The 17,314-nt window shown below is 47.6% G+C and overlaps 1 protein-coding gene across 3 annotated transcripts in view; it reads left to right on the forward strand.

The window, feature by feature from the left end:
• Nucleotides 1-17,314, forward strand: part of IDE (insulin degrading enzyme) — a 2,084,778-nt gene that overhangs the window by 1,211,002 nt on the left and 856,462 nt on the right. For all 3 annotated transcript variants that reach the window (XM_069611370.1, XM_069611369.1, XM_069611371.1), the window contains one exon: nt 855-965. In XM_069611370.1, coding sequence (XP_069467471.1) covers nt 855-965 — 111 coding nt within the window. The remainder of the gene's footprint in view (nt 1-854; nt 966-17,314) is intronic.

Raw genomic sequence — 17,314 nt, forward strand, 5'->3', positions numbered from 1 at the left:
GTGCCCATCCTTCTGGTACTTTTGTAAAATCTGCAAACGGCTAGAACTAAGGTATTTTTAAACATACATGAGGCAGTATTCGTATTGAGGTGTGACTTACATCTATGTGCGCCTTTCTTATACAGATAGAACAAACCTATTTTTCATATTCTAATTAGACTTTCCACAGCTGCAGGAAACTAACAGTTGTCCTGGATTTAGAGTGTGTTAACGGTGCGGTCTGTAATTGAATGTCCATACTAAAAGTGGGATTATCTTTGATAGTGCTTCTTTTGTGCTGTACAATGTTTAATGCTTTAGGTTTTCCTGCTAGCTTCTCTTGTTGTACATGATTATTTGGCAAAATTAGCTTACTCTTCCTAAACCTAATGGGGGTGTATACAATAAAGCATTCACTCTTGGTTTAATAATATTGCCTTCATTGGGGTAACATGCTTTTTTCATTTAATAGTGTCATAAATAAAGATTGTGACCTCTCATAGAACAATGTTATAGATAAACGGATAACTTGATTTTAACTGCATGTGTGCGTGTGTGTGTGTGTGTGTGTGTCTCCACCAACATTTAAGGACATGTCTTTTCACCTGACCAAACTTTGTTTTAAAATATCTTTTACTGTTGAACTTGCAGACCATTCATTCTCTTGGAGTTAGATCTTGTATACCATTAGCACCACCCCTGATGTCTTGATATTTTAATCAATAAAGTTCTTTAAGACCTGTGTAACTGGTAATGAATTCATTCATAGCATCTTGCCAGTCTCTCTTGGTATTATAATCACAGAACTAAGAAACAAGAGGCACATTTAAAACGTGTACATTTCCCAGTAATAATGTTGTTTTTACTTTCTATAGCTATCGGTTAAAGGATATAGTGACAAGCAACATATTTTGCTTAAGAAAATTGTCGAGAAAATGGCTGCATTTGAAATTGATGAGAAAAGATTTGAAATTATTAAAGAAGCGGTAAGTGCTTAGAATTTGTAATTTTGCATTATGAACTCACTGGAATCCACAATAATACAATGAGTGGTTAACAAAGATTACTTTTGCATATTTTAGAGACCATGAGAATATAATGTACATCTGTTGCAGCTCCTTTCATATCTAGGCAACTCATTTCTACTGCCTTTTCCTGTTCTTTTGTTTAAGTAGCTCTTATTATATTGGACTTCACATGTTTTCTTTTCTGATGTATGTTTTACACTTTGGCACGTCGAATGCAGCTGATCTTGCTCTCGATCGGTGCGGCTTGACGTGATTGATGTGATTCAAGGTGCTTTCTTTTAATTCGCCAGCTACTGTTGTGCACTTTGTACACGCTGCTCAGCTGAGAGCTTTGTGTCCCAAACCTTGAGCCCAGGCCTGAGGTCTTCACTCAGAGGATCACTGGATGACTATACCAGTGTTCCGGTCTCTACTGCATCTACGGTGCAGTTTACTGCTCCCAATTAGCACCGGCAGCAGAGCGTGAATGGCAGTGAAAAGAAGATCTGAGATGAATGCGGGTAAGGAAGTGACAGTGAAGGTTCCATGGTCTGCTGTCACAGTTGGACGGTTAGACCCTGATCCTTCCTACTTTGTGGCCTACTCTGTGGCCACCAATAACATGGCTACACTTTTCAAAATCTGCAAGGAACTTGCCAATCCTACGACAGTCTCCTCTTCCCGCCCAGGCCCTCTGCACTGGCCTCCCAATTCTCCACCAAAACTCAGGATTCCCTTGTTTCCCCTCACTACCCCCATACTATCCTCACACATCCCCAAGGATAAGCAAGCCTACTTCAAAGAGGGCCTAGCTAAGGTCAAACTTGTGGCTCAGGACATCATGGAGGCGTCTGTGGGCCATATCGACACAGCTAACGAGGCAATCTGTCTGGCAACAGACATGAGGCATACGGCCTGGCTGAAAGCTACCAGGTTCAACCCCGATATGCAGGATAGAATCTTGGACTTTCCGTTTGAGGATGGTGATTTCTTCCACTCCTCCACTGATGAGGAGCTTGATAAGAAGACCGGCTCTCAGACTGCGAACTCTCTGGCCATTCTTACCAACCCAGCACCTACACTGTTCTCACAGACACAGTCCCGCTCAGACCAGGGGCATTCATTAGGCGGCTTTCGCAGGTTCCAGGACTGCAAAGCCAGACAGCCGGACAGGTCTCGAAGTCATTACCAGAAGAAAACGCCACAAGACATTCCAGTCCCCCTCCTTGTCATCAGCCTCTGACCAAAAAAAACATGATTGTGTCTCAGGTCCACAGCACCCCGGCATGCTGGCCCTCCATAGTCAGGCTTGGTGGGTGAAGTTTGCAGACGCTTGCGTCATCTCAGTGGTGTCCTGGAGCTTCCAACTACCTCTTCCTTATCCCCCTCAGTTTTTTCTGCTCCCTTCCCACAGATCGGCACACCATCTCTGCTAGTGGAGATTCGCCCCCTCGTAGAGAGAGAATCGGCAGAGCAGGTCCCAACGGCCCCCTCCTAGCAGGGCCAGGACTTTTACTTCTGCATCTCTGCTATCCAGAAGAACCACTGGAGGGCCTGCGAGTGGTGCTGGAGCAGTCTTCCCTGAATCTTTACCTACCCTTGCAGAAGTTCAAGATTGTGATGCCAGCGCTCATTGCCGAGACACTGTGGTGGGGGGTAGACTGTACATGCTCCCTGGACCTGAATGACGCGCATCTCCATGTTCCCATTGTGCAGCCTCACCGGGCCTTACTGAGGTTCTGGGTTATGGGCCTGCATTTTCAGTACAAGGTTCTGCCCTTTGGGCTAAACTCAGCTGAGAAAGTCTTCATGAGGCTCATGAATGCTGTGGCAGCTCTCCTCATGTCGGAGGGGCTGCACGTCAACCCGTACTTAGACGACGGACTAGTCGGGTATACTTCTCTGGAGCAGGTTCGGTACTCAGCGCACAGGCTCATCTCTACCCCATTCGACCTGGGCTTCTTGATCAACTACCAAAAGTCTCAGCTCAATCCTATGCAGTTCTGGGCCTGGTGTGGGACACCGTAGCAGAGGGTACTCCTAAGTCCTGTCCCCTTTCTGCCATACTGCATGGTCGTCCCTCGCTAAGGGTGGGAGACGAACATTTTTCGCCAGAACAAAACCTTCTTCCCCTTTAAATTTAGAGGCATGCTGGGATGCTGTCCTGGGAGCATGCGCTCCCCTGACTCCACCAACCAACGCCACTCCCCCGTCCCCTTTCCCGCATTGATGGGAAGGGACCGCTCTCACCAGCGCTCCTGGGTTTGACTTCGGCCTTGTAATTCCACGTGCTCTTTCCCGGATACTCTGTCCTCTGGCACCATGCTCCTGCCCGGTGCAGGTCGACGTCAGCGGACTTCAGCAAGTGACCAGCCTGCGAAGGGCTCTTCCCTACGTCCGACCCCCAAGCTCTTTGCCTCTGTTGCCTTGGCCGCAATCACAGCTGGGAGGGTTGTACCGCATGTGACGCGCTTACACCGCGCGCTCTGAAGAACAAGTTAGCTCGGTGGAGGGAGTTCTTTGAGACGTCGCCTCCAGAGAACTTTAAGAACTTGGTCAGACAAAAGTCAGGGGCCAAGGTAGGGCCGCTTTTTTCCATCGCACCCCACAAAGGCAACTCCTTCCCAAGAAACACCTGAGTGGGAGGGACCGTTCAGGTTCTCGTACCAGCACAGGTACTAAGGCTGATTCAGCTACAGGCCGCCGGGCCAAGGTGTTGCTAGATCCTTCCGGAGACAGTGTTGGGGGACTTGAAGGATGTTTTACTGGGTGTCCACCCGAGGAGCTACGCCCCAGTACTGGACAGATGTCTGAGGGGGGCGCCTATACGCTGCACTACCGGCGAAACAGCCAAGGGCAATGGGCCTACCAGGCCTAGTCCTGAGGTGCAGGGTAGGCCTCAAGCTCCCCCGCCAAGAGTCCTGGAGGAGGCCGGACCCAGCGAGGCAAGGTCCACAACGCAGGCATGTGGCATGCAGCCCAACAAAATGGAAGCCACGCTGGACAAAATGGCTGCTCATCCGATACCACCCGCTGGTGCGCAGCAGGTGGGAGAATGAGTTTCAAGGTGGGACTAGTCTTCACCAGGTACCTGACCTACAGCTTATCTTTCAGCGTCGCAGGGCAGATTTACCCCGCAACCAGTAAGGCAGATTATGCACAGGCCCCAGCCATCGCCCGCTATACCACCTACTACCCCATCAGCCTGAGTGGACAGGTTTTTTTGAAAAGTTCCTCACACTCATGAGATCTCGTCAGTTGGGGGCCATCCTTTGGGATGTGATCAGGGACATGCTCCTGCTGGTCCCACTGCTGGTGCCCATAGTCATTCCTCCTATGGCTCCAGCGCCTCAGGCCCTCCTCGCAGACCCTGCTGCCCACGCTGGATCCTTTAATTCCGGTTCCCCTGCCTCCCACACTTCAGGCGGTTCTACGCCAGCCTCCACAGCAGGCTCCGGTTCTCACACTGCAGACTTCGGCGCCCAGCACTCCTCCACCCGCGCCGGACCAGCCGGACACCCTAGTGGACAACAATGAGGAGGAAGAGGACCCGGACACGCCAATCCCAGCCAAGGCCTTTCATGAACGGCTCTCCGGTTTGGCCGAATACTTGGAGCTTCCACAACCCGAGGTGGAACAACCGGAGGCAGGGTTTCTGGCCGAAGTCCTCACTCTACACCCCACAGCTAGCACAGGGATCCCAATGCAGAAGGATGTTGTCGCCTTGGCCAAAAGGGGTGGCTGAAACCCATTCTGCCCAGCCTATCAATAGGCGTCTCAACGCCAAGTACGGGCAATTGGAGTGGGATATTCTTGCTGTCAGCGCAGCCTCAACCTCACTCTTGGGAGATCACTGCGGCATCACTCTGCTCCAAGCCTCAGTCGTTGTCTGCCACCTCGTCTTTGGCGCTTCTAGGCAAGGAGATGATCTTAGAGGCTTATTGAAAGGTTTATTCCAACGCCTCACTGCACCTTCATCAATCCAACACAGACGTCCTGCAGGCAGCCGTTAATCGGAGGCTTAGGCAAGAAATAGCTGACTCGCTTCCAGAGCTTCCGGTGCAGAGCCAGGCACGTTTCAAGGCGGGGCTGGCAGAAGCCAAAATGGTGACCCAGGATATCGTAGAGTCCACTGTGGCGCACATAGACCCCTGCGTGCCATCTGCATCGCCACGGACATGAGAAGGACTGCCTGGCTATGGGATACCAAGTTCAACCCGGACGTCCAGGAACGCATATTGGACCTTCCATTCGAGGGTGGCGACCTCTTTCAATTCCACCACTGATGAGGAGCTCGATGAGAACAGTTCCCAAATGGCAATTACCTGATCTATCCTCATGAAGGCCACGCCCAAGACCTACACCCAGTCACATTGACGCTCCGACAAGAGGCTGGCCTTTAGTGGGTTCTGAGGCTTCCAGGAACGGAGGTCGAGACAGCCGGACAGTTCACAGTCAGCACCGGCCCAATCAGCAGAAGGGTGGGGGGGGGCGCAAGACCTTGTTTCAGTACCCCTCCTCAGCCCCAGCCTCGGAGGGAAAGAAGGCATGACGCGCCCCTTCCGATCCACATGTCTCTGTTGGGGGGGCAGGCTTGCCCTTCACGCACAGTCTTGGCGTCAGAGGTTCCCGGACCCCTGGATCCTAACCGTAGTGTCCACAGGTTACCGCCTACCGGTTCCACCGGTTCCTCCCGCTCCTCTACTCCCACAGATTGGGACAACTCTGTTGGCAGAAATTCAGTCGCTCGTAGAGAGCCAGGCAGTGGAAGGAAGTCCCAGCGGGGCATGGGCTTCTACTCCAGGTTTTTCACCATACAGGATTTTCGCCATACAAAAGGAGAAACAGGCTGGTCTGAGGGTTGTATCTTTCCACCCTCAATATCTCCCCCCCTCTTTAAAAATTCAAGATGGTTATGCCAACGCTTATTGCAGAAACACTGTGCAGGGGAGACTGGATGTGCTCCCTGGATCTGAAGGACACGTATCTACATGTTCCAATTTGGCAGCCTCATCAGTCCTTGTTAGGCAGAATCCTCTGCAGTACCCTTAGGGAACACTACAGACAATTAGGTCTACAAGTGGTAGTACAATTTCACCTTTCACCCAAATGGTTTTGCCACTGGGCAGAATCAAAGGAGGTTGGCCCGCTTACTTGCACGTTGGACAATGTGCTATCCTTCTCTGCACACCTCGCACACTCAGGAGTGCAAATACACATCCGCTACCTATCTGGCGGCCATAATAGCATACCGAAACTCGGAGGAGGACTTTTCTCTTCCTCCAACCCAGTGGTTAAGCGACATCTGGCGGGCCTCACCAAGATCTACCCGCCTATCAAGAAACCACACCCGGTGTGGTACCTCAACGTGGTGTTGGGCGCCCTTGCGCATGTTAGGAAGGATTCTCTTTTTATGGCTAATTTCCCTTACCTATAAAGTCCCCCAGCAGCTTTGCTGGATTTGAAGTGTTTGTTTCTTTTTACCTGCTAAGAGTAAGACTCTTTTTCCCACTCTCAGACATTTTTGCTATGTGTGTTCTAGGCTATTTTCTGTGTTTAATGCCTATGGGATCTTTCTCAACCCCATAGGAACCATCTGTACTCACGTGTTACACAGCACCCTCAGTGCAGTGACACAGGGGTGTCGTAGCGACCCCCAAACATAGACTCCATACCCTGGGACTGACTACTGTCTCCCAGGGCATGTAAAGTCCCCATTGACTTTACTAGTCAAATCCTATGAACTAAACCAGTACAACCCATCTTACTATGGCGGTACTGCAAGGAGTTAATAGTTTTGCCCTTTCGAGAGGGTACCGTACAGTCCCTCTCTCAAAAGTTTCTGGCTGGTGGCAGTGGTTACTACCATATATATTCGCCCGTGAATATTTCCCTATGGGATTTTCCCATTGTTCGAGGCTACCACTTTTTCTGACAGCCTCTAACATACCGCCGGTGCATTTTAATATTAACTTTGCTCCGGTAGGATTTATTTGCCAGAACTTTAATATAACTTCTTTCTCGTGTCTTTCTCTAAACTCCTAACCCGGGTTGGGGATCCTTTGTTCGTCCGTTTGGCGGGCTTCTGCCAAGAAGCCCACCTTTCGCCGCCACTGAGTCTGGGGTGGGTCCGTTGTGTGGGATGGGGAGTAGGACCCCTGGACAGGGTTGCCTCCGCAACTCATGTCACACTCTATCCTGATGGGCTGATGAGTCTCCCGCCAAGATGAACACTCCACTGTGTGAGTGACAGCTAGGCTGTATGAATGGGGATCTTTTTGCATAAAAGCAGGGTCCTGAGGACCGGAAGAGCAAGACGTCGCCACTGGAACGAAGAAGCCGAAGAGGAGAGAAGCCAAAGACATCTGCAACGACTGAACCACCGGTGAAGCCATGCTGCAGCGTCTCACCACTTTTCTCCACACGACGAGAGAAGATCTTCATCTGAAAGAGCCTTCTTCTCTTGAGCTGGTGGGGCCAACCAGTTTTCCAATCGCATTCCCGGACCTGCCTTGGTCGAATCTCCTGTACCCTGTACTCGGAGGCCGGATAACCAAGCACCAGTCCACCCGGACCGCGATTTAAAGGCGCGTACCTTTTATTCATCGGGCAGCACCGCAGCTGGTTTCATCCCTGGGTAGTGCAGTAACTCTAACCTTCCTCCACGATGAGAGCATCTCTTCCTCTGCTGGATCACCCGAACTGCAGGAACTACCAGGAACAACCGCCACCGCAGGAGCCACTTCATTTTAAGGTACATTGTTCCGCCATGCTGCCCTTTCTTCGCGGTAGCAGTAAAGGTTTTAAATCCTTTACCTACCTGTTGGGTCGGCCGCCCCCCTCTCTTAACATTGTCTTTGCAACTTTTGCAACCACCTTTTCAAATTCGTTAACCAAAAACTTGACTGCAGCTACAAGAACATTTTGCTCCTGGGCCCTTGCCCTGTACCACTGACTCTGGCACAGGCCTACTGACTGGTCACATCTGTTAGATCTGCTTTCTTTAGATTGATTCTCACTGAGACCTGTGTGGGTGCACCTATTTCTTTTAACTACCCTTTCCTTCCCATTCTTAAACATTGTGAAGCCTCTAAATTTAAAGGGGAAGACATTTTTTTCTGGTGAGAAAAGGTTCCATCTCCCGTCCCTAGCGAGGGATGCCCATGCAGTATGGAGGAAAGGGGACTATGGATTAGGAGTACGTTGGTCACTGCAGTGAGTAACTTATTTTTCCCCATGGGTGACAAGGTGACAATGATTCAATCGGCAGACTCCCATTTCCGCAGCAGGTCAACCACCACAGCCTGGTGGTATCAACACCTTCTGGGTGTACTGGCAGCATATCTCTTTGCGGTCCCGTACACCAGGCTCTGCATGAGGAGGCTCCATTTGTATTTGCAGATTCTTGGGATCAGGAATCTGGTCATCAGAGGGCCCCGGTTTCCATCCCACAACACCTGGACCACGACCTCAGACTGTGGCATCAGGAAGAGAACATTATGGTGGGCAGATCATTCCATCCACCCCTCCATAGTGTACACCATTACCACGGATTTCTCACTGCAGGTGTGCAGAGCCACCCTAGGAGCGCACTCGGTGCACGGCCTCTGGACCCAGACCGATGGGCAGAATCACATGAACTGGCTGGAGCTTAATGCTATACAGTTGGCACTCAAGGTCTTTTCAACCGACCATCAAAGGCAGGTGGGTGTGCATCCAGACGGACAACACGACCTGCATGTTCTATATCAATAAACAGGGGGCACCAGATCCCCATAACTGTGCGTGTTGACCCTGGAAATCTGGTAATGGACCGTCATCCAGTGAGTGTGGTTCTCAGCGGTCCACCTTCCGGGAGAGTCCAACCTGGAAGCACACTGGATCAGTCGCCTGGCCTCCGACAACTACGAGTGGCAACTGCATGGAAGAGTCCTCCTGGAAGTGTTCAGCAGAGGGAGGCACCCAACAGACCGGTTTGCGACAGCACAAAATCAGACGTGTCAATTCGCGTCCTGGGGAGGAAGGGAATGCAACTCTAGGGGACGCACTCTAGAAACCCTTGGACGGATGTGGGCATATGCATTCCCACCCACACCGCTCTTGCACAAGGTAGTGAGCTAGATCGGGAACTCAAAGAACCTCTGGTTTATGCTTGTGGTGCCTTGCCGGCTGGCGCGACCCTGTTTCTCGGACCTGCGGCAGTTGTCACTACAGCTGGAATTTCTACTCCCCACCCCCCGGGAAGGGCCCTCTTCTACCACAGCAAGGAGGCACAGTGCTACACCCCTCTCCAGAGAGGCTAGTCCTAGTGGCCTGGCTCCTGTGCCGCTAACTCTCCAGAACCTTCAGCTGTCCAGCAACAATCTGGAGATCCTTCAAAATGCCAGGAGTCAGGCTACACGCAAGCAGTACAAAAGTAAATGGACAGGATTCTGCTTTTGTGCTAAGGAATACTGGGTGACCCCGTTAGCATGCACCCTCGACCACGTCTTATCATTATGGGCCTTTTGCGCCAGGTCTGGCATCCAGGTGGATAACTGCAGAACATACTTGGTTGCCATCTGTGCGTATAGGAACTCTGACTCTTATCCTGTCTTTGGCCAATTCCATAGTAAAGGGACACCTGACTGGGTTAACAATGCTGTACCACCCTGTCAAGTGCCCGCATCCCGTTTGGGACATGAATGTAGTCCTAGGCGCTTTAGCGCACCAACCATTTGAACCCATGGCCGCGGCAGACATTAATTGTAAAGACAGCCCTTCTGATCGGGCTTACATCTGCTCGCATAGTGAGCAAAATAGTGGCGTTAGTCGCCTCAGAGCTTTACTCTATTTCCCAAGTGATATCATCCTTCCATATCATCTAGGAGATTGTGCTCCCCACATTCTTCCCGGACCCCAGGAGGATGCAGAAAAGGCGCTCCTCATTGCCTGGATGTCAGGAGGGCATTGAAATTCTTTCTGGACTGGACGAAGAGCATCTGCAAGACAGATGTTCGGTTTGTAACATTTAGAGGCTCTAGGCCTGGGCAGCAGGCCTCCATGGCATCCATAGTGTGATAGATGACGGCGGCGATCCCGGCGGCTTACAAGGTGCTGCTTAAAGACCTGCGGTAAGAGCTAAGGCGACGGCAGTGCGTTCCAGTGCCACGTTCCCTGGCCGGTGATCAGCAGGGCGGCAACGTGGGCCACTCCTTTGGCTTTTTGCAATCATTACTGCTTGGATACCAGTGCCAAGGCTGATGCAGCTTTCGACCAAGTGCTGCTTCATAATCTACTTGCTTAGAGGGTCAGACTCTCCTCCCCAGGGCGTTTATCGCCCATACAGGATGGAGGAAAGGCAACAGGGCGTAGGATTAATTGTTACTTGCCAAAGTGACTAATGCACTCCTAGTCCATAGTCCCCTTTCCTCCATACATCCCCATATAATAAGACCAGTAAGGGTGTTAAAGTGTAATAAAGCCGATGCGTCAAAAGGGGGACTGAGGTGTGGCTCTGGTGGGCAGGATTAAGGGAGCCCTTGTTCCAAAGGCAGCGCCCCCGCGTGCCAGTAACTTTTAAAGGGAAATGTCTTTCTCTGGTGGAAAAGAGATTCCATTCCCATCCCTTATGAGGGACGCCCATACAGTCAGGTAAATTTGTGGGCAAAAATCAACCTATGGTGAATCTTTTGTTGAAAAAACTTTATAGAAAAAATTGATGTCAGCAATCTAGTCCCTGTATTGTCTGCCCAATACTGTTCAAACTGGTAAAGCAAGGGTGGGGCATAGAGGATTGCGACAAATATCACCTTTCAAGAATTACAAATACTAAACCAATTCCAATTGATAACCTCACAACAGCCCTGTGAAGGGGTTAATACCAAGGGGTTAAATCAGGAGGTGTCCAGCAATATCCAGCTTTACGGCAGGGAGAAGGTGAAGGGGTGACATCACAGGGTGTTATCAAGTGGGAGGTGCTTAGAATGCTGATGGACAAGGCATTTTCTCTGGTAGAATTTTCTACTATGTGCATGGTTTCTTTACTTTAATGGTTTTCGTTCGTTGACTGGGAACAGCTGATGGAGGGGAAGAGAATGTTGTCTGTTACGAGTGGGCGTATTAATGTAAGTCCATTATGAACGAAGATGACATTCCATGATAAGTGTGAAAGCAAGGTTGTCCTGAATATAAATAGTTAATAGACTGTGATCCGTTGCGCTGAAGCGCGTGTTCGTTGGAAGTTGAAGTGGAGTTGCCTGTCGGCCTTGACAATAGCTCAGCCCTGAAATTGACGAGGAGCTCCTTCCCTGCTGCCTGGTGAGAGAAATCCTGAAGAGGCGTGGCTGCTCTGACGAGCACGGCCCGATGAGCTATTCGCCGTCAGAGACAAACGAATCAACAGTGCCAACACACCCTGCCGCCAGGAGATATTATACAGGACACACCTGAACTCTGATGTGTTTCAGTCTCTGTCCTTTGGGTGAAAGAGTCTGCAACATCTCACGGAAGGGAAGCCAGAAAGTAGAAGTAAAATAGACCTATTCCTTTGAGAACGTACCAATTGCAAGCAAATACAGACTGTTATATAGTTTTTAAGCAGGTTTAACGAGACTGAAGAAAAAGGAGTTCCAATTCCTTGGCAACGAGTTTAGAAAATATCCAAAATGCTGCAGGGTGAAACCCCTCACCACAAGAACAGAGAGACTATTTAAGGAGAGTAAGTGGTGTTTGGCACTGTTAGAAGCCAGAAGACACTTGCAATGGTAAAATGCTGGAACCATTGATATATAATATATATTGGGCTGCTCTCAAGAAAGCACAGAACAGACTAGCCTTGAACACCAAGTTACACATCCACAACAACCATAACAGAGGAATCTACGCAAGGTGTAGAAGAGTTACGAGTATCCTGTATCCTTTTTATGGTGGCAATTCAATAAAAGTTACTGTTTGGTACTCTGTGAGTGTTGTCATATTCCCACCTCAATAATTCTGATTAATAAGGGACTACCATTTAGCCCTTACTTTGAAACCAACCTAGATATATACTTGTTCTGTAGAAGAATGACACTTTTTAATTATTTTTAAAAAGAAATGCTGAAGAGACCAAGAACGGAAATGCACCAATTACCATCTGATCTATCAGTGCAATTAACTGAAGACACTATCACACTACTGAACTTAGAAGATCGAGAGGAGGAGTATACGATTCAACAGTTCACAGATGAACAAGGAATTGCTAGAGATCTCTCAGAAGAAACAACTTTAAAATTATGTTAATTCTTTACTCCTTTATTACCTATTGCGATAGATCTTTCAAAAAGCGGTTGTTAATGACTTAAGACACAATTACTTATCTAACAAGAAATTGACGATGCAGCATAACCTGACAAAAAGAGAAAAACTGGCCCTCCAGGAACTAAGCAAAAATCCAGACATAATCCCAAAAATGGGTGACAAATCAGGCAATATTATCTTGGAAAGAGAGGACTACCTAAGAGAAGCAGAACGCCATCTAAGAGATCCAAAATGCTATACAAAATTAAACCTCAATCGGTTCCCCAACCTAATTCAAGAATGGCACCAAATGAGCAAAACCTGGTGTGAAAGACTACTCCCGGAATATGAGCACCAATATTAGAACATTGAATTCCCAATCATGGCAACTATTTATTTAATTCCCAAAATGTACAAGAACTTCAAAACCTTTCCACTGTGTACACCGATCATTAATGAAATTGGATCCATTACCAAAAGAATCTCTCAATACATTGGCTTACACCTGCAACCACTTGCCTCAAGCGGATCTTCATTCATTAAAGATAAAAAACATGTTATTCAGCAGCTTGAAAACATAACTTGGCAAACTAACTTCAAGATAGTTGCACTTGATGTAACATGGTAATGTTATGGTTAGGTTTATTTGTCTGGCACCTATACACAAGACAAGTGTTTCAAAGTTCTCAAGGGGGGGGGGGCAGCAGGGGGAGAAAAAACAGTCATTCAGAGCCCTTGAATTTCTGAACGGTACAAGTCTGCCCACCATGCAGAGTAAGAAGATGAATACATTTAACAGGGTAGATAAAGCAAATAGGGCTATGAACGATTCTGGAGTTTTCCAAGAGCATAGAGCACAACCATGCAGGGAGGGGAGATGGGGGAGAATGATGGGCGATCTTCAGACATGGTTCCATCAGATTGTGCAAGTGCACAGCAGGTAACGGGAGTGAGGGGGAACAAGTGTAACAGGTTATTCAGAGTGCAGGTAAGTTCTGGGAGAAGTGGTTCTCATGGGTCATAGACCAGGTGCAGGCCCTGAGGCAAGTGCTGGATGACTGGCGAGGGAGTCTGGCACCTTTTAGACTGAGGTATGCCCGGCGGCCAGTCGGCATGCTGTGTGGAAGCGAAGGGGGAGCGGAGAGAGGGTATTAGCAGGGCAGAGGGAGAAAGAAGTAAGAGAAGAGAAGAGGAAAGTCTTGAGAGTTTTCGGAACGTAAGGAGATCAGTCTCGAGACGGAGGGCCGCAGGGTGGCTGTTCCAGAGGGAGGCCCCTCCTGAGGATAAATATCTCCCTCCAAATCTATGCTTAGAGAACCGGCTCCCTCGCAAAAGGTTGTAGGTAGATGAGCGGAGGGCTTGGGGGGGGGGGGGCAGTATTTGGGAAGGCACAGATGTAGTTAGTTTGGTCCCAGGCCCCAGAAAGACTAGTGGACAATGCAGAGGGTCTTAAACTTAATCCTTGTAGCCACGGGGAGCCAGTGGAGGGATTTCAGTGCTGGAGAGATGCGGTCCCAAGACTTGAGGCCAAGGATAAGTCTTGTGGTTCTGTTCTGGATGAATTGCAGAGGGCACAAAGAGGCAGGGAGGTTGAGAAGAGGCTGTTGCAGTAGTCCAGCCTTGCGAGAACCAGGGCTCTGGAGACAGTGAGCCTCTGGGGGAAGGTGAGTAAAGGAAGAGTACTTCTGAGGAGGTGCAGCTGGTAGTTGGACTTTTTAGAGATGTCCAAGATGTGAGTGGAGAAAGAGAGGGTGGAGTTGAAGATGACCCTGAGGTTCTTTGCCTCGCAGGCGGGTGCGGGCCAGGTCCAAGGGAGGCTGGCCAGAGTGAGAGTGGAACAGTGGGAGCAGGAGTCCAAAGCAAACTATCTGTTTTGCTAGCATTGTGGCAGAGGTCATTTGCAGCACACCATTACTGAATTGCGGACAGGCAGTCAGATAAGTGTGTGCTAGAAGAGATGGCTGAAGGTAGTTTGAAGGAGACTTGTGTGTCATCCGCTTAACACTGGAAGTTGGAGGGTGAAGCTGCCAATGACACGTGCCAGAGCAGCCATCACCAGGGGGATAGGTTAGAACCCTGAAGGACACTGCAGGTTGAAAGAGTGATAATAGAGAGAACGGGCCCACGTTATATCTGGGATGGGTGGTCGGAGAGGAAGGAGGCTTACCAAACCAGAGCCTACCTGTGATTCCCAGGGTGTCATTGAGAAGTGTGATTAGGATTTTGTGGTTTACCGTGTCAAAGTCCGAGGAGAGGTCAAGAAGAATATGCACAGAGGGAGTGTTGGTGTCAAGATTTTAGAGCAGGTCTTCACAGATGTTTAGGAAAGCAGTTTCCGTGCCTCTGGATGCTCTAAAGCCAGACTGATGGTCATAGAAGCAACCCAACAGATTCAGTGTGGAGGGTGAGTTGAGAGATAGCCAGCTTCTCCAGGAGTTTACCCAGGAAGTGGGTGATAGAGATGGGGGCGGTAGTTTGCCAGAATGGAGGGGTGGGCCGAGGGATTATTAAGGAGAGGGTGCACAAGGGAGTGCTTGAGAGAGGGTGGGAAAATTCCAGTCACAAAGGAGAGATTAGAGATCACTCTATACAAGTATTGAACACCAAAGGGGATCACAACAGAATTTGTTCTCAAATCAAGATCAATCTCATACCTAACCCATCACAAAATGCTTATTTCCATGTTAAAATTTGCACTTAACAATATCTTGTGTTTCAACAATTAGATCTCCACGCAACAAGGAATTGCTATGGAAGCAAAATGTGCTTCTGCCTATTCAAATCCTTTCATGGATCTTAGGAGTTTGAGGACGCTTGGAATCATCCAGCGTTTACAGGCAACCAACACATCATCTACTGGGGACTTTTCATAGATGATATTCTAATGATATGGGACAGAGATGAAGCAACTCTCCAACAATATGTCAAGTTCCTGAACACTGACACTTAAAATATTCAGTTGACAATGAACCAAAGCACTGAGAGGATCAATTTTCTAGACTTGGAACTCAGTGCATGGCAATACTATTCAGACAACCCTGTACATAAAACCAACCGCAGGCAACAGCATACTCCATGCAAACAGCAATTATCCGAGACACATCATAAATAATATCCCATATGGGGAACTACTCAGAATCTAGAGAAATTGTAGCAACAAAGAGGATTTCTTGAGACATACAGAAAACACTATTGGGAAATTCAAATCAAGAGTCTATACACAGCATAATCTCAAAGCTATGATCAATATTAATGAGTTACTTGGCAATAAAGACATCAATAAATCAAACTAATCCACAAAAAAATTGAGATTCATCACAACTTGCAGCGCGGACATGCAACAGATTTGTTTAAAATTCTAAACAAACATTAGAATATTTTACACCTTGACCCTGATCTGGCCAAATAGCTTGATGAAAGACCAGCCATCACATTTTGGAAGGCACCAACCATACAAAAAAATCAAATCAGTCCTAGCTTCTTCAATCCTAAACAGGCACCACAAAACCTAAGAAGGATGTGGCATCTAAAACCTATTGTTGGTAACCACAAATGTGGCAACTGTAAAATACGTCCACAAATGGTTAGTGGTAAAGATTCAATTCAACTACCAAATGGTAGAAATTTGCAAATTAAACAATGTATCAACTATAACACTATATTTGTCATATATGGGATCAAGCGCCTATGCGACTAACTATACATAAGGAGCACAATCCGTGCATTGAAACTCAGAATAATGGAACACTTTCGAGCCATCAACAATCTGGATCCCAGATACCCTATGGACAACCATTTTCATACAGCGCATCCTACTAGCCAACCAGATGAAATTACCTTTTTTGGAATAGAAAAATTGGAACCTCGACCAAGAGGAGGCAACAAACAGCTACTGCTAAGGAGACGAGAAGCCAGATGGATAAACCTTATGGATGTTTGTATGACTGGCCTCAATCAGGACAGCGAGATGTCCAGTTTTCTTTAATACCGTTTGTAGGAAACGATCTTGCCAAGCAGAAGCTTTAGGATACCATGTCAACCAGTAAATTGTTTTTTAAAAATAAGTGACCTTAAAAGTAAGTATGTCTGTTATCCAGATTGTTTTGACTACACATATTATTGTCAAGAAGGTTTTTTTGTCCAAACTGACACTTTAGTTCTTATGCCACATCTAGAGATCTTGAGTGCCAAATGTGGGCCTTTCCATTGCCTTCCACTTTACATGCCCCTTAATAAAAAAAATGTTTAAAAAGGTATTGATTTATTTCAATTTTCCCCTTTTCTTATCCTCTTTTCTCACAACTGACTGCACTTAAAGACATTCGCAGCAGTTTTTTTTAGCATGAAGAAGTAATTGCGCGATGGTGCAATTGCGTATGTAAACAAATAGGTGGCCATCTTGAAACGGGGATTCCTTTCGTGGTTCGGCGTTATAAGAAACCCTGAGGACAACTGAATCCTTGTGTCTCCAATCACTCTCGTTATTTGAAAATAAGACCCTTGGTTTGACTTATGGCTAATAATTGTAAATGCATCTCTAATCTGCTCAATCATTCTTAATGTCATGTTGACAAATAGTAATATCTGATTCACTTATAGGAAACACTATACTTAAAAGGAAACATCCCTCCAGAGGACAACATAAAAGCTAATTTGCCTTTAATGAACCACAACAGAGTCTGAGCTACTACCAGTAACTGTGAACCTAATATTGAAATTGAAGACAAAATTTAAGCACACTGATGTGACTTTAATGGTGTGCTTTAATCACACAAAGTTAATTTGGTTTTTGTTTGTTTTTCTTTAGACACATTCAAATTAGCAATTTGACAATACCTTCTGATGATCCACTAGAAGGATAGTGGAGAAACACGTGTTGAGGTTATACAAATATTATTGAGACCAAAAAAAGTGACATTTCTTTCTTTCTCTTGAGGACACACCAATGGATGCTATACCCAAGGGGGTTATGCAAACATCTTTGAGACGGAAAACGTTCATTATACTTTCTTTTATTGAGGACACACAAATTAACAATACACATGAGCGGGTCAATTCAACTTTTTTTC

Source organism: Ambystoma mexicanum, chromosome 8 (assembly GCF_040938575.1).
Source record: "Ambystoma mexicanum isolate Mex_15411 chromosome 8, UKY_AmexF1_1, whole genome shotgun sequence".
In the NCBI taxonomy this organism is placed as follows: domain Eukaryota; kingdom Metazoa; phylum Chordata; class Amphibia; order Caudata; family Ambystomatidae; genus Ambystoma; species Ambystoma mexicanum.